The sequence below is a fragment of the Neoarius graeffei genome, chromosome 2 (assembly GCF_027579695.1).
Source record: "Neoarius graeffei isolate fNeoGra1 chromosome 2, fNeoGra1.pri, whole genome shotgun sequence".
Classification (NCBI taxonomy): Eukaryota; Metazoa; Chordata; class Actinopteri; order Siluriformes; family Ariidae; genus Neoarius; species Neoarius graeffei.
Window position 1 is genome coordinate 22,912,189 of NC_083570.1, and position 19,889 is coordinate 22,932,077.

General features: G+C 39.9%; 2 protein-coding genes and 1 long non-coding RNA gene across 7 annotated transcripts in view; 2 read left to right on the plus strand and 1 right to left on the minus strand.

Moving 5' to 3' along the window:
• LOC132869133 (junctional adhesion molecule-like) overlaps positions 1–19,889 on the minus strand; it is a 58,162-nt gene that overhangs the window by 28,298 nt on the left and 9,975 nt on the right. The window lies entirely within an intron of this gene.
• LOC132872344 (uncharacterized) lies at positions 427–10,235 on the plus strand. 3 transcript variants are annotated; one of them, XM_060907121.1, is made up of 6 exons: positions 427–574; positions 3,993–4,069; positions 7,056–7,252; positions 7,555–7,707; positions 8,048–8,140; positions 9,885–10,235. In XM_060907121.1, the coding sequence occupies exons 3-6, from the start codon at positions 7,061–7,063 to the stop codon at positions 10,185–10,187; spliced, it is 741 nt and encodes a 246-aa protein (XP_060763104.1). In that variant the 5' UTR covers positions 427–574; positions 3,993–4,069; positions 7,056–7,060; the 3' UTR covers positions 10,188–10,235. The 3 variants fall into 3 exon arrangements, with proteins under 3 accessions (XP_060763104.1, XP_060763108.1, XP_060763100.1); XM_060907125.1 differs by having other exon boundaries at positions 7,059–7,252; XM_060907117.1 differs by lacking the exons at positions 427–574; positions 3,993–4,069 and having other exon boundaries at positions 6,390–7,252.
• LOC132872361 (uncharacterized) lies at positions 10,759–15,932 on the plus strand. 3 transcript variants are annotated; one of them, XR_009651431.1, is made up of 6 exons: positions 10,759–10,927; positions 11,082–11,151; positions 11,250–11,405; positions 11,538–11,592; positions 11,983–12,136; positions 15,281–15,932. It is a non-coding gene; the product is annotated as an uncharacterized LOC132872361 (long non-coding RNA). The 3 variants fall into 3 exon arrangements; XR_009651429.1 differs by having other exon boundaries at positions 10,760–10,953; XR_009651430.1 differs by lacking the exon at positions 11,082–11,151 and having other exon boundaries at positions 10,760–10,953.

The window sequence follows — 19,889 nt, forward strand, 5'->3', positions numbered from 1 at the left end:
TGTAGGCCTACTCTGAAGTTGAGTACTTCGCGCCCACCTCTGCCTCTACCCCTCGGCTTCCGTAGGCCAGGCATTATCAGTGACCACGCATCATTTAAACTGCATACAAGCCCGATGCGATAGATAGCGAAGATTATAGAGAGTTGTATCTCCTTACTTTGTTATTGTTGTCGTCGGCTGACAGCTATTGTTATTTGTTTTAACTGTGAGTTTATTTTGTGTTATTGCTCAAAACTACTTTTTTGTCCACCTGTTGCCATTCGTTTTCTTTTTTAGCTAGGTGTCCAGCTAAATTAGCTGACTTCAGTTGGTACTGTTATTAGTGGTGGTGGAGGCTTTATATTTTTTGTTTACAACAAACAGTTCCCATCAGTTCTTACGAGTAAGAAGACACATTCCGTGTGTGTAGAGAGAGAGTTTGTGTGTGTGTGAGTGAACTTTCATCAGCTAGCTAGCTCGAATTGGCGCCTGAATTAGCGTCGCCAGTCTCCGACAGTGACTAGCTCACTAGTCCTACTTCCCTCGTGGACCGACTGAGGGGCTGTTCCTTGGTTTTCGGCTGCTACAAAAATTGGTAAGTCCTGTGAATCGAACACTATTCATTCTGAGATGACTAGTTTTCTAGCAATCTAATTACATCCAAATTAATGTCATAGAAAATAGCGAAATAATTTACTGTTTTACTAATCTTTTTAATTTGTCCAAATTATCCAATTAAATCAAATGCAATGCTTTGGAAGTGTAAGTACTGTCGTTTCAACTGTGAGAAGAGCACAACTATTTAAACATTATAGACTGAAACATGGAAGCTATGCTAGAACAGAGCCAATTCCCTGTTTGCATCAAGAATGTCTTTGTACATTTAAATAATTGAATGCACTGAACGTGCACTTGTCCCGCATACACACCAAAACTTCTGCTCAGCAACCAGCTGTGCAATGTAGGTTTAGCTGTCTATCATGTGGCTTTATTGCGTGTTGTTCAGAGAGTGACTTTTTCACTCACCTGCATTCTGCACATTTAAAAGTAAATCACAAAATCAGGTGCCCTTTTAAAGACTGTAACTTTGAAAGTAGTGTTTACTCCACGTTCAAAGCTCACAAGAGTAAAATTCACAAGCTACAGAACTGGACAATGTTTAAATCAGAAATCATTGGTGGCTATTTTGAAAGCCAAGAGGAGGATGTTGAACAAGAGCAAATGTCAGACGCAGATGATCATGTTGAGGACAGTGAAGTAACCAGTGACAGTGATCTTGTTGACCTAGAAAAGCAGCTGGAGCACAATGTAGCATCTCTTCTGCTAAAGATGCAAGCTGTTTTGCACATACCAGAGAGTGCTGTACAAGAAGTGATGCAACAGCTTTTCCAAATCAATAAATTGTCAAAGCCAATTCTCCAAAACAGAGTCAGGGCCGTATTAAAGAAACATTACACTGACATTGATGAATCAGTTGTGAAAGAAGTTACCAATGCTGTGTCAGAAAGTAGCATGACAACATATTTTTCCCCAAGATGGACCTTTAGGGGGCGGCACGGTGGTGTAGTGGTTAGCGCTGTCGCCTCACAGCAAGAAGGTCCTGGGTTCGAGCCCCGGGGCCGGCGAGGGCCTTTCTGTGTGGAGTTTGCATGTTCTCCCCGTGTCCGCGTGGGTTTCCTCCGGGTGCTCCGGTTTCCCCCACAGTCCAAAGACATGCAGGTTAGGTTAACTGGTGACTCTAAATTGACCGTAGGTGTGAATGTGAGTGTGAATGGTTGTCTGTGTCTATGTGTCAGCCCTGTGATGACCTGGCGACTTGTCCAGGGTGTACCCCGCCTTTCGCCCGTAGTCAGCTGGGATAGGCTCCAGCTTGCCTGCGACCCTGTAGAAGGATAAAGCGGCTAGAGATAATGAGATGAGATGAGATGAGATGGACCTTTAGGAACAGCTAAAAAAAGAGCAGCCTATGTGCGCAGGGAGTTTCCAATGGTAAACCCGATACAGTATGTTGTGGAAAAGGGCAGGAAAGCGCTTGCATATGTTCCCATTATTCCTATGCTACAGAAGTTGCTTAACAATCCTGATGTTTTAGACAAAGCTATGTCAGGGAAACTCCACGTCCCACAAGAATACCGGTCTTATGCAGATGGACAGTACTTTACTGAAAATTCACTTTTTGCAAAAGATGAGTTTACAATTGCTCTTAGCCTTTACATTGACGACTTTGAAATAGCAAATCCTCTGGGGACATCAAAGCTGAAACACAAAATGTGTGCAGTGTAGGGTTGGGCGGTATCCAAATTTTGATACCTTTAAACCGTCTCTGTGTTTTCCCGGGGTATACGGTATTACCGAGAAAAAAATAATATTTTGTTTCGGCCTACTGTGTAACGTGCGCCTATGCCTCAAATGTACTATTTAAAAGCAGCATAGCGAATTGTGTGCATTGTGGTATGGATTAAGCAGCAAAGCGAATTTTGTGCATTGATGAATGGATTAAGAGATATTTCAAAGCATCACGCAACTCTTCCTTCATCTTGAAAATAGCATTCAGCTGTCGTTTACACATGTCTGCATTGAAACGCCATTTGCAGCACTATTTCACCTGCTCCATCAAAAAAAAGTACACGATGAGCAGGATCATACCCTTTCAAGCATGGGAAATAAAAAAAAAGAAAAAGAATCAACCAACACCCAAGTCCGTTTAGACTGCGCGATAAACCATATTCTTCAGCGCAAATGAGGCGAACCTAATTCAAATGCGTGATAGCTGCACAAGGCAAAATCATATGGGCCCACGTCATGCCATGGCGGGGAAATTAATAATCAAATGGCCTTACCTTGCTTAAAACGTTGTCTTGATCACATAACTCCTTACAATTATTCCACTTAAATCCATACGGTTTAACACACCCAACAAAGATAGCAAGCGCATTGCTAATTCCCACCAGAAACCGAACAGTTTACGCTACGATGTTTTCTTCCGTTTCTTCAGTAGATGACATTTCAAACGTTTATTACCCACATCCCAAATGTCATACGTTATATTATTTTACCTTGTTGTTACTCATGTAACCTACTCAAAACACAACTCATTGGAGAGATCTCGTGGAAGTGGAGTACCCCAGGCTATGGTCTGCCTTAGGGGACATATTAGATTTTTTTCGATTTTGCGCGGTCATTTACATTATTGCTGGCTCTTCCTTTTCGTTTGAAACCAAAATGCTGCTACACTGCCAATGTTGTATTATTTTTTTTTGCCACCAACTCGTTATCTTGACTTGCCATCTTTCAACCGCGGTCTCAGTCTCTCTTTTTTTTTTTTAGATAGGACAGTATAGAGAGACAGGAAATGAGCGGGGAGAGAGAGACGGGATCAGGAAATAACCTCGGGTCGGAATCGAACCCGGGTCCCCGGATTTATGGTACGGTGCCTTAGCCATCTGAGCCATGACACCCCCAGGCTCAGTCTCTTGCGAAGCTTTCTGTCAGACTCCAAAATGTCACGCAGGGTTGCCATGGTAACGACATAAACAACCCTGCACGCGATGAAAACTTCTTTAGGAAATTGATAGAATTAGTGAAAATACGATCACACAGTTATTCGGGATGATCTTCAATTTATTATTTTATATTATGACCTCTTGTACTCCATATTTATTTAGATATTATATATTTTTTTAAAATGACGGTAATGAGACCGATACCGTTGGTACTTTTGGATACCTCGGGATACCTTCTTACCGTAATATCGCCCAACCCTAGTGCAGTGTACTGGCTTATTGCCAACATACCTGCAAAATACAGGTCAACCCTCAATTCTATTCAGCTTGCTCTGTTATGCAATACATCCACAGTCAAAGAATGTGGTTATGCAAAAGTTCTTCAACCTCTGATCTATGACCTAATGTTATTAGAGCAAAATGGTGTTCATGTGGAGCAATTGGGTGGTAGTGTGAAAGGGACAGTCTTGCATGTTGCAGCTGATAATCTTGGTGCTCACTCCCTTGCAGGATTCCTGGAAAGCTTCACTGTCGACAAGTTCTGCAGATTCTGCATGGCAAGCAGTGGTGACATTCAACAGCAGAAGGTATGGTCAGATTTATTTCAAATCAGAGACAAAGTGTCCCATAATAGGCAAGTGCAGGAAGTGAGGGAGAATCCAGGGCTGAGTCAAATGTATGGGGTGAAAAGAGCTTGCCCATTAACAGAGAATCTTGAGCACTTTCATGTTGTCAGTGGGTACCCTCCTGACATCATGCACGATATCTTAGGCATTGTTCCTCTTGAGCTGTCTCTGTGTCTTACAGACTTGATGGGCAAGAGGTATTTCACGCTAGATATGCTGAATCAGGTCATCAGGCACTTTAACTACACATTTACTGACAAAACAGATCGACCTCAGGTGATTGGAAAAGGATTTTCCACCAAAGGTACCATTGGCGGAAATGCTCATGAGAACTGGTGTCTCATAAGGTTGCTTCCATTTCTTATTGGTCACTGTGTGCCTGAGGGTGAAAACGCTTGGGAAATTCTCATGCTCCTTAAAGACATTGTTGAGCTAACTGTGGCAACGAGGCATACAGAAGAGACACTGATTTTCTTGGACTGTAAGATAACGGAGCACAGGCGTTTGTTGCAGTCTACTTTCCCAAATTTTCGTTTAAGGCCAAAGCATCATTATGTGGAACACTATCCTCAGCTTGTTAGGAAATTTGGTCCACTGCCAGAGTTTTGGACAATGCGCTTCGAGGGGAAGCACAAGTTCTTTAAAAGAGCAATTCGCAATGCTCAGAACTTCAAAAATGTTGCCATGTCACTTGCCACAAAACACCAGAAAGCAGTCAGTTACAATCTTGACTGTAGCTCATTTTTCAGACCATCAGTTGAGATGTCAAAGGTTACGACAGTTTCAACGGCAACTTTCCCGCCAACAGTTCAGGCAGCAATTACTCAAGGATCAGTGCTTGATGCATCATCTGTCTGTATAGATGGTATCAAGTATCATCCCGGCATGATGCTGTCTACTGGCTCATGCTCAGGTCTCCCTGAATTTGTCCGGATAGAAAAGATTGTGGCAGACAATGCAGAAATTCTATTTGTTTGCCTGAAAATGACAGCATGGTACTCTGAGCATTTAAGATCTTATGAACTTCACTGTAATGATTCCACCCCTATGTGTGTAGTCAAGATGTCAGAGTTAAATGATGTCTTCCCACTGTCATCTTACAGGGTACAAGGTCAGCTTATGGTGACACTGAGACGATATGTTATTTGCTAAATACTTGTCGGCATAGCGGTGAAAGAAGTGCTACCCACAAGTGCAAAACGTTTTTGGTTACCAGACCTTCCTCAGTGCAAACAAGCCATCTGACAGAGGACTTCTTTATATAAAATATGCCCAGTAGGCGGTAGACATGTCAAACAACCCCTTGGTTAGGTTGATGTGTTCACTTACTATGTTGACAGGTACCATTGGGCATATGTCAAAAAACACAATAAGCAACAATAAGCAATAAATACAAGAGAAATAGAAACAACCCCAAGTCACCTGTTGCGCAACACTTTGCTGGAGCTAAACACAGTGTCTGACTTACAGTTTACTGGCATTGACCGAGTCTTCCCCACTCGTAGGAGAGGATGTACACCACAGACTCTCCTCCAATGTGAAGCTAGATAGATCTTCTATCTAAAAACCTTGCATCCTATGGGTCTAATTTGAATGATGACTTTGACTTAACCTGCTTCCTTTAATATTTTGTCTGCTATATTGATTTACATAAAATGTGACAAATATGCATCTGTGCTACGTATTGTCTAAATTTATTCTCATAATATTCCCCATGGTTTTATTTTTCCTTCTTTTTTCCTCTTGCTCTCTTGTATTTGATTTTTTTTTAATTTAGGACTGTTCCTTATTGTGTTTTTTGACATATGCCCAATGGTACCTGTCAACATAGTTAGTGAACACGTCAACCTAACCAAGGGGTTGTTTGACATGTCTACCGCCTACTGGGCGTATTCTATGTAAGGAAGTCCTATGTCAGATGGCTTGTTTGCATTGAGGACGGTCTGGTGACCGAAAACGTTTTGCACCAGTGGGTAGCAGTTATTTCACCTTTATGTATGTAAAGCAATAAAGAAATTATTGCATCGGCTGCTGGTGTGGGAGTTCCATTCCTTGGTGCTGTGGATTGACACTTAGGAACTAACGCACCCATAAGGATTGGATTTACTGGCGAGACACCCGTTCTGTCTTTCATCTAAATACTTGTCTGTCATTTTTTTCTCTAGATGGCTGAACCACAGAAATTAACCATGCGGGTTATTGTTTCCGAGGGAGATATAAGAAAGATGACGATGACCACAAAGCCAGATACACTCGAAGACTTGATTCGCTGGCTGAAAGATGCTCTTCAAGCAAACTACAATATCGCCTTACAATACCAAGATCCCGAATTTAACAATGAATTGTGTAACTTAACAGACGTCTCTGAGCTCCCAGAGAAACCAACCATCAAAATCATCCCACTGATTGATCTTGTACCTGTCACGGAACAACCAGAATTGTGGAGTGACACAACCAGCCAGGCAGACACAGAGATACTGCCCATTGTCTCTCCGAAGAGAAGTTCTCAGTGGCCAGAGAAGTTTGAAATCCCTAAATTTTCCGTAGATGTGGAGTACAGACTCCGCCAAGGTAACTTGCTTAATTTGAAGGATGGATCCTATCTCAAAGTGACAAAAGAACTGAAACATGACATCCTCCAAACACTGGCTGAGACCATATATACATTTAAAGTAGCCGCAAAAAGAGGATTGTGCAGCTGTTGCCAAATCCTTGGTGCAAACACATCCATGCCTAAAAGAAAAAGGGTCATCTGACTGGGAAGGGTGGAAGAACAGCATCTACTTTAAAATAGGTAACTATAGAAACAAATTGCGCAAGATGGGTCGACTTGATGTCAGTGTCAATGGTGGAAAACGTGGAAGGCACACCACAGGTGGTGACCCTCCCAGCAAAGACATCAAGAAGCCAAAAAAGGGGGAACTAAATTTCCTTCCTGATTATCCAGAAGGGATGGAAGGCCATAACCTGGAAGGAGCTCGCCAGGTGGTGGTCCAGGAGACGATGAAGGCAAAGCCAGATGCATTGCTTGTGAAGAAGGAGATGGATGTGACCTTTGCTCTTCGCAGACAGGAGGTAGTCAAAGATAAGCCTGCCATTAACCAGATGGTACAGAGATGGCCAGCTCTTTTCACCGAAAGTCAGGTTAGTATGAGTGTTTTTTTGAATACTACTGTAAATGTTTTATTGCATTCTTTAATTATAATGTTGACTAGTAATCAAATGAGTACATGCCATTAGCACCTTGTGCCTACTTAATTTGTCAGATCTTTGAAAAAATCTCAAAAAGATGCACTTTTTCTTCCCCTATGTGATACACATCTGCATAAAAGCTATTGGCATTTTACAATACATTTGCATTATTTATTTTGTTGTGATCATACAGACAAGAACAATAACATGTAGGTACAACTTGACAGTGGGTGTGTATATTTTATTTGTTTCAGGTTTATTATGAGTTTAGCAGAGTGGTGGGGAAAAATCTCAGAGAAAACTTCTTTGGTTCGCTAGACTGCTACTCTGCAAGCCTGGTTGAGCTCTTCAGGAAGAAGAAAGGCCTTACTGGTCAGCTTTTGGCTGCGCTTTTACGTCAAACAAAGGTGACTTAATTTGTCAAGTGTACATCATCTTGTCCTGTGAAATGTCTATTGCTTCTCTCCATGTCTATTCTGTCCTTTTCTTGTTTCATCTCCCTTGTGATGTCGTCTGTATTTTTTTGTCATTCTTTTTGTTATTCTCTTTGTTTGTCCTTCCCTTTAATCTCATGCCTCATTTTCTTATCTTTTGTCCTGTCCTCCTTTCTTAAATGCAACATTGTGTCCTCTGTTGAACTGGTTAATTTTCATTGTTGTCAAGAAATTGTCGGGAATTTCTAAAATTTGTTTCCTAAATGTGAGTATCCTCAAAATTGTTTTGTATTGTGTGTCTACTATCTTCCAGAGCTCTGAGCCAACAGACATCAGGTGCCTTTGTCTTCGGGGACTGCCCGTCATCTTGGGGGATGATCCTTCTGGGTTCTTCAAGGCCTGTTCCGTAAGTGAAGTCATGTGTTGTGAAGGTTGTGGCTGTGTGTTCTTAAATGTAGCAAAGGGGAGTAGAGTTACCCCGCTGGGACTCGAACCTGGACCTCCTGGGTACAAAACCGGGGCTCTGACAGCTACACCAAAGAGCCAAGCTCATTGGTGTAACAGTCAGAACACACCCACAACCCCAGTGATGGTCACTCCATCACACTGCATTCCCCTTCGGGAAGCGCAGCCTTTCGCTTCACACACTCAAGGTGTCCCTCACGCAACTCCCACCATACTTTTGTTTAGGCCTGTATCTTCCTTCAAACTAAAACTAGAGATGTCCAAATCTGCTTTTAAATTCTGTATGGAATTCACAAGCTTGAAAAGTGGGTGTGACACCCAAACTTTGGAGGGTCTCATCTCCACAACCATTACAGGTACGATGTAAGACTTGAAATTCTTTCAATTGACATCAAAAGGTACCTGTATGTGAGATATCAGGCAAATTGAAGAGGGTCACCTGGGGAGATTCTAGGGAATCCTGTGAATTGACATGGAATGACACACCTGTTTGTTCTGATTTTTCAATGTAATGAATAAAAATGAAAAAAAAAACTTGAACATCAAAATCATGTGAAATTGCTTTAATATTACATATTTTGCTTTGGCTTTACAGAAGAAAATTCTTAAAGGTGCACTATGTAGGATTGTGGCCAGAGTAGGTATTGCAGCTGTGCTGCTCATTGCAACTGTGCTACCTATTCCCAAATTTGATCTTTTCATGAACATCTCATCTCATTATCTCTAGCCGCTTTATCCTGTCCTACAGGGTCGCAGGCAAGCTGGAGCCTATCCCAGCTGACTACGGGCGAAAGGCGGGGTACACCCTGGACAAGTCGCCAGGTCATCACAAGGCTGGCACATAGACACAGACAACCATTCACACTCACATTCACACCTATGGTCAATTTAGAGTCACCAGTTAACCTAACCTGCATGTCTTTGGACTGTGGGGGAAACCGGAGCACCCGGAGGAAACCCACGCAGACACGGGGAGAACATGCAAACTCCGCACAGAAAGGCCCTCGCCGGCCATGGGGCTCGAACCCAGGACCTTCTTGCTGTGAGGCGACAGCGCTAACCACTACACCACCGTGCCGCCCCTTTTCATGAACATCCACTACGTAATAAACTAATATTTACTAGTATGACCAAAATACAGGAAGTTTTGCAGCTAAAAATGTCTATTACTGGAAATTCAAAATGGCGGGTTCTACCTTTAAGGCCTGGCAAATCCTGTATGAGCAGTGTATCTTTTCATATCTCTTATTTGTTTAAAGTAGACTAAGTAATATTTTTAGTAGTTTATTTCCAGAATTCATGCTGCTCATTCACAAATCTTACCACCACCATTAAATTCTAGGTATTCATTTTGACTGGGAAAATGACATTTTTCATACATGAAAAGGTGGATCTTCCCCATGTCCGCCATTTTTAATTTCCAGTAATAGACATTTTTAGCTGTAAAACTTCCTGTACTTTGGTCATACTACAAAATATTAGTTTATTACTTAATAAATATTAATGAAAAGATCAAATTTGGGAATAGGCAGCACAGTTACAATGATCAGCACAGTTGCAATACCTACTTTGGCCACAATCCTACATAGTGCACTTTTAAAGCATCTAAAAGCATTTTGTTGTGGACAGAATGTTATCTAACTACCATGATTCTCTCCTTGTCATTTTTTCTCTCTCCTTCTTAGGATCCAGCTGACACAGACGTATATAGTCAGACTCCAGTGGGAATCCTCTGCATGGATGAAGAAACCTCACCACTGAACCCATCCAGAGTGGGGATCATCCTGGAAGGGAACGTGGTGCTTGATGGGCTGCCCAACCTGCCTCAGGCCTTCTGTGTCCTTTTTGGACTGATTTATGCATTACATCTGGACTACCCCAAATGTATGAAGTACACTTTTCTTTTCGTGCAACAGGTGATGCTGAACTTGGGGAAGAGTCAACTTGCACCCAAAATTCAGACTCTGAAAAACCAGCTTGCAGAGTGAGACAGGGTTTCAACTAGTTAGGTTCTATGCATCGGGTGCTGAATGTTTTTTCTTGCACCCAAAATTCAGACTCTGAAAAACCAGCTTGCAGAGTGAGACAGGGTTTCAACTAGTTAGGTTCTATGCATCGGGTGCTGAATGTTTTTTCTTTTTTTGTATTGGCACAGATTTTTTTTTACTATTATTATATTTCATTGAAATGAGCAGTATCCTTATCCTTATGTTCAAAACAAGGTCTGTACAGTAACAAGTACAATGACTGATAAGTGGATTCTTTTTTGTGGGGTGATCCTCAACTTGGGGAGGAGTCAACTTGCACCCAAAATTCAGACTCTGAAAAACCAGCTCGCAGAGTAAAACAGGATTTCAACTAGTTATGTTCTATGCATCGGGTGCTGAATGTTTTTTATTATTATTATTATTATATTTCATTGAAATGAGCAGTATCCTTATCAGTCATTGTACTTGTTACTGTACAGACCTTGTTTTGAACAAAAGTGGATTCTTTTTTGTTGGATGGTCCTTAACTTGGGTAAGAGTCAACTTGCACTCATAATTCAGACTACACTGTAAAAAATGTCCGTAATTAAAAGGTACGAACTACCGTATTCTTAGGAGGGAATTTTCCGTAATATTATTCTACGGATGATTTACCCGTATTTTGAAGAACGCAATGCATTGTGGGAGAGACTGTCTTCAGAGGGAACGCAGCCGCCGCTTGCTCGCTCTCTGCTGTCTGAGTGAGTTGGAGTACTGCACTTCTGTGGTAAATAGTATTATTAATAATAAGTTACACAGTTAATCAAATCATCTTTGTATGTAGTTCAATTTAATCGGCTACAGCCTGGAATCATGTCGTGAGTCTATTCTTTTTTAATATCTTCCACGACACAGCTATCAGAGCGGTCAAGATTACCAGCCAACTTGTGATGTCTTAATAGGCTAGGATCTACATCTCGTAAATGTAGGGTATCGGATTTCTATAGACTTACAACATACGTTATAGTTTTGTCTACATTATCATGACTCTGTTGTCCTGTTTCGCTTTTACTTAATTTTTAGCGTCCACAATCCGTTTGGCCGCCCAAGTTGCTAGCTAAGTTAGCTCAGCAAGGATCATGTTGGTAACTGAACAGACGGTTAATAGCTATATTGCTGATCTCTGGGATCGCAAAATTCTTCAGAGAAAAGCCTGAACAACTCTTCCACCCAAGTGAGGTGGGTTTATAAATGTTTTATCACTGTGTTATTCATGATGAACTACAATGTATTTGTATGAGGCATACTGTTCTGGATGGAAAAATAGTTATTCAGCTATTCAGTATTTCTTCTTTTATTTCCTAACAACAGGAATCTGCTGCTGCCGCACTACCACTGCAAAGCACACCTTGCATCCTTACCATGGGTTTGTAATCTGTTTGATATTTAAAAAAATATGTGTTATGGATTTGATTTCACTGTCTATCTTCCTCATTCCTCACATGCTTCTTCTCTCCTGTCTTTTTCTCCTGCTTCTCGCTCCCTTCTTTGTCTCTTCCTCTTTCCCCATTCGCTTTCTCCCTTCTTGTCTGTTCTGTTTTCAGAAACTCACTCTGTTTTGTTTGTGAAATAACTTTTTAATGGGTGGGCTTATTTCCATCAAGTCTTGTGTGCTAAAACTCTATGATCGGTGCATGAAGTAATAGAAGTTTGGAAGCCAGCACTTTCAAGGTGGCCGTGGAGTTCATAATTAAGTATCGTGTTCCAACCGTTTTCATTTGTTAATATATTCTCTTATGAATTTTACATGTTTAAGGTGATCATCATTACAAAATCGCCGTGGACCAAGAAGTCGTAAACAACCACATCAGCTCCATGATTGTAGCTCTGAGCTACACTTTTGCTGCATTTTATGTTTTTAACATAAAGTACCCAAAAGACATGGCTCTCACACTGGAGTTCATTCAAAGGTAAGCAACTCTTACTGTTATGGTTTTTTTTTTTTTTTTGTTTTTTTTTTTGGGGGGGGCACAAGCAGTTTTGCTGTGAAGGCTACTGTTTAGTACGGCAGACGAGCGACTTCGAGCGACTTTTGAGTAAAACCATGCAAATTGGTACACATATCCATCTTGGTATGCTGATTAATATTAGATATGGAGGCGTCGCGATGCTAAAGATGCTAAATTTTCAAGATGGCCACCAAATCCAATATGGCCAAACCATATTGATGAAACTATCAGGTATTTTGTTGTAAATGCATGAAAATTGATACAGTTAGCTCTTGATATGCTGATTAATATTAGAAGTAGAGGCATAGCAGAAAAAAAATCTGATTTCTCAAGATAGCCGCCAAATCAAATATATCTGACCCATATTAGTATAACCACCATGCACTTTGCAGTAGGAGCATGCAAATCAGCACAAATATACTTCATATGTTGAGCAATCTAGTAGTTGGCCATATTTGATTTGGTGGCCATCTTGCAAATTCAGCTTTTTTTGTGACGTTTTTGTGACAGTTATTAATCAGCATATCAAGAACTGTGTACCAATTTCCATGCTTATACTACAAAGTGCCGGGAGGTTTCACTAATATGGGTTAGCCATATTTGATTTAGCGGCCATCTTGAAACGTCAGCATTTTTCGCAATGCCTCCATTTCTATTATTAATCAGCACATGAAGAAGTAACTGTGTACCACTTTCCATGCTTTTACTACAAAGTGCCCAGTAGTTTCATTAATATGGGTTTGCCATATTGGATTTTGCAGCCATCTTGAAAATTCAGCATTTTTCGCAACGCCTCCACATCTTATATTAATCAGAATATCATGAAAGATATGTGTACCGATTTTTATGCTTTTACTCAAAAGGGCACGGTTTGGCCCTTTTTTGTCGCTCATCCTTCGTACTATATGGTTTATTCAGCATCTTTCCTCCACATTCTTTGTCTATGACAGCCTATGGAAATGTATGGTAAATGGTTGTGACAGATCTTTTTTCCATAATGTATATGGCAGCCAATAGGACCATGTGAAAGAAAGTGGTGAAATTTGGCACACACATTCTAGACAGTCCCCTGATTCTTTTCAACAAGTTCTATTTTGACACCTCACACACAATTCAAAAGCTCAAAGTTTTTCAACTTTCAGCCTCTGCCAATTCTGATTTTGTGAGAATTGAAAATAAAGTGCAGCCCCATAATGCACACCGTTCCACTAGTGGAACGCTGTAATGGTCATTGTAAAGTTAACAAACACAGTACTACACTAGAAAAGTAGATCCACCGCGCTCCTGTTCCTCACTATCTGGTGCGTCACGGGAAAGGACTGAGTTCTAATCAGTGAAGAAAATCACTGGAGCATCTCAGATGTGGAAAAATATTTTTCTGCTTTTATTGAGCAGTGCCAAACTAACGTTTCGACGTTACCGCGTCTTCATCAGAGTCGTTCATCGGTTTTTTTTCGACTCTGATGAAGACGCGGTAACGTCGAAACGTTAGTTTGGCACTGCTCAATAAAAGCAGAAAAAGATTTTTCCACATCTGAGATGCTCCGGTGATTTTCTTCACTGGACAGTACTACACTACTAACAGAGGGCCATTAGTACTGCACTACGACTTGGTCATTGCCATTCTGGTAACAGCAAATGTATAAGGCCATGTCTCAAAGGGTTAAATATTGTACTAACTATTTACAATTTGTTTTGCAATGAATCCATTAGGCTCATTTCATGTGCAATCAGACGCTTTGGGGCTGATTTTAATGAAACTTGATTTTAATGAATATTTACGTAAGTAATAAACCAATGTACCAAAGTATTGTATAGTATAGTATAAGTTTTGCAGCTTAAAATGTAGAATTTTTGGAAATTCAAAATGGCGGACATGAAGAAGATCCCACTTTTCATGAATGAAAAGTGCAATTTTCCTAGTCATTATGAATACTTAAAATTTCATGGTGGTGGTAAGTATTTGTGAACAAGGTGACATTTGTGAATGGGCAGAATTAATTCTGGAAATACAGTATTAAATACAGTGCGCCTTTAAGGTAGAAACAGACTAAGAAAGTTTTGATTAATAGTGTTGGACACCATACATTTATCCTTGATTATGTCTGTCAGGGTAAGTCACATAGAAATGGTTTTGATTTAGCTTGGAAGCTCTTTTCTGGCTCTACAAATTACACAACCAACATGGGATACAACAATCATCAGAATATTATGATATATTATGAGATATTAAAATATTGTCATTTGAATTTTAAAAAGCTACATTAAAATGAGTCATTTTTCTACTTAAGTTGGGGTATTATAACATCTCCTGAAAGTTTGGTCTTTGGTCCTTGTCATATAATTTGACGTTTAGGGTGAAATAAGTTGTAATAAAGTAGTTGTAGTAGTACAGTAGTATCAGAGAAGGTTAGCCCACCTGATATACGGTACGTACCCAACCTGTCACTCCGCCCAAAATAGCATGAGCATTTTGGGTGGAGTGTCAGATGGGGAACTCCTGTCAGTTGGGGTACTCTTCTCTGACATTACTCTATTACAACTTTACTACAACTCATTTCACTCTAGAAGTCGCATTATCTCTGCAATGACTCTAGAGACCAAGACCACACTTTCTGTTGATGAAATTGACATGATATCCTACCTATCCTGTCCTAGGCAAAAACTGACTAATTTTAAAATACAACTTTTTCTATATTCAATATTTAGTATATTAACATCTCATAATTCATATTCTGTTGCTCGCTGTATTCCCTGCTCTTTGAGCTATTTGTAGAGCCAGATAAGACATCATCCAAACAATCTCTGTGTGATTGATTGACATAAACAAGGATGAATGTACAGTGTACCACCCTCTTAATTAGACATTCTTAGCTTTTTCTCCCTTTTTATTGATGCCAGACTCAGGCAAACGTAGTTCTGGGATTCTACCTTCCCAGTAAAAAGGCACACCAAGTTTCAATAAAAGTTTCAAGTTTCAATAAAATCCGTGCGGGTCAGGCCCCAAAGTGTATGATTCAACTAGCTTGCATAAGCAAATTCTATGTGTTAAGTCATAACATCACTCCAACAGCACATCTAAAAATACTTTAAATATTCTTTTAGAGTTTTCCTGGGAATAAATCCAGAACGAGGGTCAAAGGCTGAGAAGAAGGGAAAGAAACACCTTCACTTGCCCCCAAGACTTCTGAAGTTCTTGTGTGAACTGAACAGTTTTGAAAACCCCTGGATGGAAATGTGAACATTTGCATGCATGTGCACGCATGCGCGCGCACGCACACACACACAAAGCTGAGTTTCTGCTGAGGTCTGGAATGCCCCTCAACTCCCACCCCTTAATTGTTTAGGTGCGTGTTTCTTTTTTTTTTTTCTTTCTTAAGAGACTTTGAAACCTGTTTGTTGGGAATCATAGACCTCACCCTTCAATCCAATTTAAAAGTTACAAATATCAAATCATTTTGTGGGTTTTGTATGTTGCATGACGTTCTTAAAAATGACAGGGTGCTAGTCATAATGAATACTTGATGAAATTTGTGGTGGTGTTAAATATTCTTGAATTAATTATTTGTGAATTAACAGCATGACTTCCCATAGACCTGTCCCTTCAATCCAATTTAAAAGGTACAAATATCAAATCATTTTGTGTTTTTTTGTATGTTCTTAAAAATGTCAGTGTGCTAGTCATAATGAATATTTGATGAAGATAACATCTCTGAATTCATAGCATGAATTATTGAAATAAACTACTAAAATGGCATCTCACCTTGTGTAGACGTGTGTAATGTACTGTATTAAAAGACTTAACTTTGTGTAGATGACAAAAACAATCTCTGTTTATATATATTAAACTATCACATATTGGTAATGCATATTCAGATTCATATATTTGTCCTTAAGACATTTTTTCCTAGTTTGGACAGAAATCGACTTTATCTAAGGGGTTATCAGTTTTCCACTAAAAGAAGTGTCTGTGAAAGAACCGAATTTACTGTAAATCCACAGAATTCTCCTTTCTTATAATGAAGGGGAATACATGTGAATGAACAGAAAGTTTATTGTAAATCTACGGAATTCTCCTTTTCTATAATGAACGGGAGTACATGTGAATGAACAGAGAATGTATTGTAAATCTACGGAATTCTCCTTTTTATGATGGACAGAGAATTTACTCTAAAAATACGGAATTCTCCGTTACAGAATAAACGGAAGGGCCGTAATGTAAACGGAGAAGTTACTGGTAATTTACTGCCAGGACTTTATCCGTTTTTTTACGGAATTTTTTTTTACAGTGTAGGGTGGGCGGGGGGAGGACCAGCTTGCAGAGGAAAACATGGTTTCAACTAGTTAGGTTCTATGCATCGGGTGCTGCATGTTTTTTCTTTTTTGTATTGGCACAGATTTTTTTATTACATTTCATTGAAATAAGCAGTATCCTTATCCGTCATTGTACTTGTTACTGTACAGACCTTGTTTTGAAGAAAAGTGGATTCTTTTTTGTTGGGTGATCCTCAACTTGGGGAAGAGTCAACTTGCACCCAAAATTCAGACTCTGAAAAACCAGCTTGCAGAGTGAGACAGGGTTTCAGCTAGTTAGGTTCTATGCATCGGGTGCTGAATGTTTTTTCTTTTTTTGTATTGGCACAGATTTTTTTTTACTATTATATTTCATTGAAATGAGCAGTATCCTTATCCTTATGTTCAAAACAAGGTCTGTACAGTAACAAGTACAATGACTGATAAGTGGATTCTTTTTTGTGGGGTGATCCTCAACTTGGGGAGGAGTCAACTTGCACCCAAAATTCAGACTCTGAAAAACCAGCTCGCAGAGTAAAACAGGATTTCAACTAGTTATGTTCTATGCATCGGGTGCTGAATGTTTTTTATTATTATTATTATTATTATTATTATTATTATTATTATTATTATTATTATATTTCATTGAAATGAGCAGTATCCTTATCAGTCATTGTACTTGTTACTGTACAGACCTTGTTTTGAACAAAAGTGGATTCTTTTTTGTTGGATGGTCCTTAACTTGGGTAAGAGTCAACTTGCACTCATAATTCAGACTAGGGTGGGCGGGGGGAGGACCAGCTTGCAGAGGAAAACATGGTTTCAACTAGTTAGGTTCTATGCATCGGGTGCTGAATGTTTTTTCTTTTTTGTATTGGCACAGATTTTTTTATTACATTTCATTGAAATAAGCAGTATCCTTATCCGTCATTGTACTTGTTACTGTACAGACCTTGTTTTGAAGAAAAGTGGATTCTTTTTTGTTGGGTGATCCTCAACTTGGGGAAGAGTCAACTTGCACCCAAAATTCAGACTCTGAAAAACCAGTTTGCAGAGTAAAACAGAGTTTCAACTACTTAATTTCTTTGCATCGGGTACTGAATGTTCTTTCTTTTTTGTATTGGAACAGTTTGTTATTATTATTATTATTATTATTATATTTCATTGAAATGAGCAGTATCCTTATCCTTATGTTCAAAAGAAGGTCTCTACAGTAAACAAGTACAATGATGGATAAGTGGATTCTGTTTTGCTTCGATACAAGTGTTGCCTCAACCAAATGTTCCAAGTTTAGTTCAACCCAAACGGACACTCAGAGTCCTAAAAAGAATGTTGCGGCAACAACAGCAGAGAGGTTGTTTTTAGACCTTTTGTTTTGTGCAAAATGGTAAAATAAAAATGCAATTTTGATATTTTAATTTCCTGTTGTTTTTCTTCTACTTTTCTAGCTAATCGGTTAGAGAGATGGAACTTAAACATAAAGATAACATAACTAGAACAACAACAATGGTTTTCCCTTTTAAGGTGTTAAAAGGACTAGGGAAGACAGGAATGTTGTAAGTGGTTTCGAGTTCAGTCAACTTGGAATTTAGTGAATGTAACTTAATATTTTATGTGTAATAACTATACAAAACAGTTGATCTTACAGAAGATTTTTAGTTTGATCAACTTGGAAATTAGTACATTTAACTTAAAATTTTACATACAATAACTATATATAACAGTTGATCTTACAAAAGATTGTAAGTTTAAGGTACTCAATTCAATCATTAATAATTACTTATTTTTTTAAGGCAACCACTTTCCTCAATTTTTTTAAGTAAACTCAACTTATTCGGCTTTACAGTGAAGCCACTATTAACAGTCGGGAAATATTTCACCTTATCAAACGGCAGTGAAGCGCAGACTTCGGCAGAAGTCAAATAACTTTAATCTGGTAAATAGGCCTACTTTCAGACACAAAATGGTCCACTCTAAGCCATAATGTCAAACCAAATGGAAGAATGAAGGTGATTCTGACAAATGTAAAGACAGTAAAAAAAAAACCCAATATTAAATCATGATTTTAAAAGCTGGTGCAATAATTCAAACACTAATAAATTGGAAAAATTAGCGCGTTCAGGTGCGCACTAAAGGCCGAAACGCATCTTCAATTGATAGGTGTAAATAAACAATGAGTAATAGCTTAAGTGTAGTTTCTTCTCATAGTTTGAATACTAGTCTTTCATTGTTAGAGCAGATTAATATCGTGATCAGCGAGTGCTCGGGGAGGTTCATTTCCACCTGCGCTTTGCGCAGCTCATTTCTCCGAAGCCAGCTGTGCGCAAACGCAGTGTTGACTGCTCGGCAAACTCCAAACGCTCGGTCTGTACTGGCCCTCTGTTCCGCAAGCGAGTTGGTTATGGCCAGGTTCAAATTGTGCCCAAAACAACTTAACCACGGCCATTTCAATTGCCTGATGGCTGTGACAATATTCACCCCGTTGTTATACAGGCGATCTTTTTCTCCTCTATTTTCCATTCGGCAAGTGTCTCGCGCAATGCGTCTTCTAATGGCCCTTTTCCACTACCCTTTTTCAGCTCACTTCAGCTCGCTTCAGCTCACTTCAGCCCGACACGGCTCGCGTTTCGACTACCAAAAACCAGCACGACTCAGCTCGTTTCAGCCCTGCTTAGCCCCTAAAACTCGCACCGTTTTGGAGTGGGGCTGAAGCGAGCCAAACCGTGCCGACTGAGGTTGGGGGCGTGAGCAGACACTCCCCTGTGCACTGATTGGTGAGGAGGAGTGTCCTCACATGCCCACACACGCCCCGCGAGCGCGCTGGGCTCTGTAAACACCGCAAACCCGGAAGAAGAATAATTATGAATTACGAGAATTTCTGAAGCCTTATGCGCCTCGCCTCATCTATACGCTCTTGCCAGTATCTGTTGGCGTTGTCGGTGACAACAAGCCACAGCACCAAGACCAGCAACACTAACGACTCCATGTCCTCCATGTTTATTGTTTACTATCCGGGTCGTGAGACTACCGCTTAAAAGATCACTGAATCAGTGACATACAGAGCATCGTGCACGAGTTCGCGGAGCGCAAGGCTCGCCGTATGCCCTTCAAATAATGCGCGCAGTAGGCTATTGATGTTTTATTATGAGCCATGTACAGTATGTCGCCTAATGTTTTTTTTTGTTTCTGAGTTACATGTTCGTTTGAAGGACTTAATGTACAAAATAACATAGTTGCACCCCGTAGTGTTGAAATTGGTAAACACAGTGCATTCAGTGAGGTTTGCACCGCCCTCCTTTTATTTCTGACTCTTCCTGTCAGCGTTGCAACCTCTGAGCGCTCATTCGTATGCCCTTCAAATAATGTGCGCAGTATAGGCTATTGATGTTTTATTATGAGCCATGTACAGTATCCTAATGTT

Coding starts and splice junctions, on each gene's coding strand:
- LOC132872344 (XM_060907117.1), top strand. CDS start 6,929: ATGGGTCGACTTGATGTCAGTGTCAATGGTGGAAAACGTGGAAGGCAC. Junction 7,253..7,554: donor CTCTTTTCACCGAAAGTCAG/GTTAGTATGAGT, acceptor TATTTGTTTCAG/GTTTATTATGAGTTTAGCAG. Junction 8,141..9,884: donor GGTTCTTCAAGGCCTGTTCC/GTAAGTGAAGTC, acceptor TCTCCTTCTTAG/GATCCAGCTGACACAGACGT.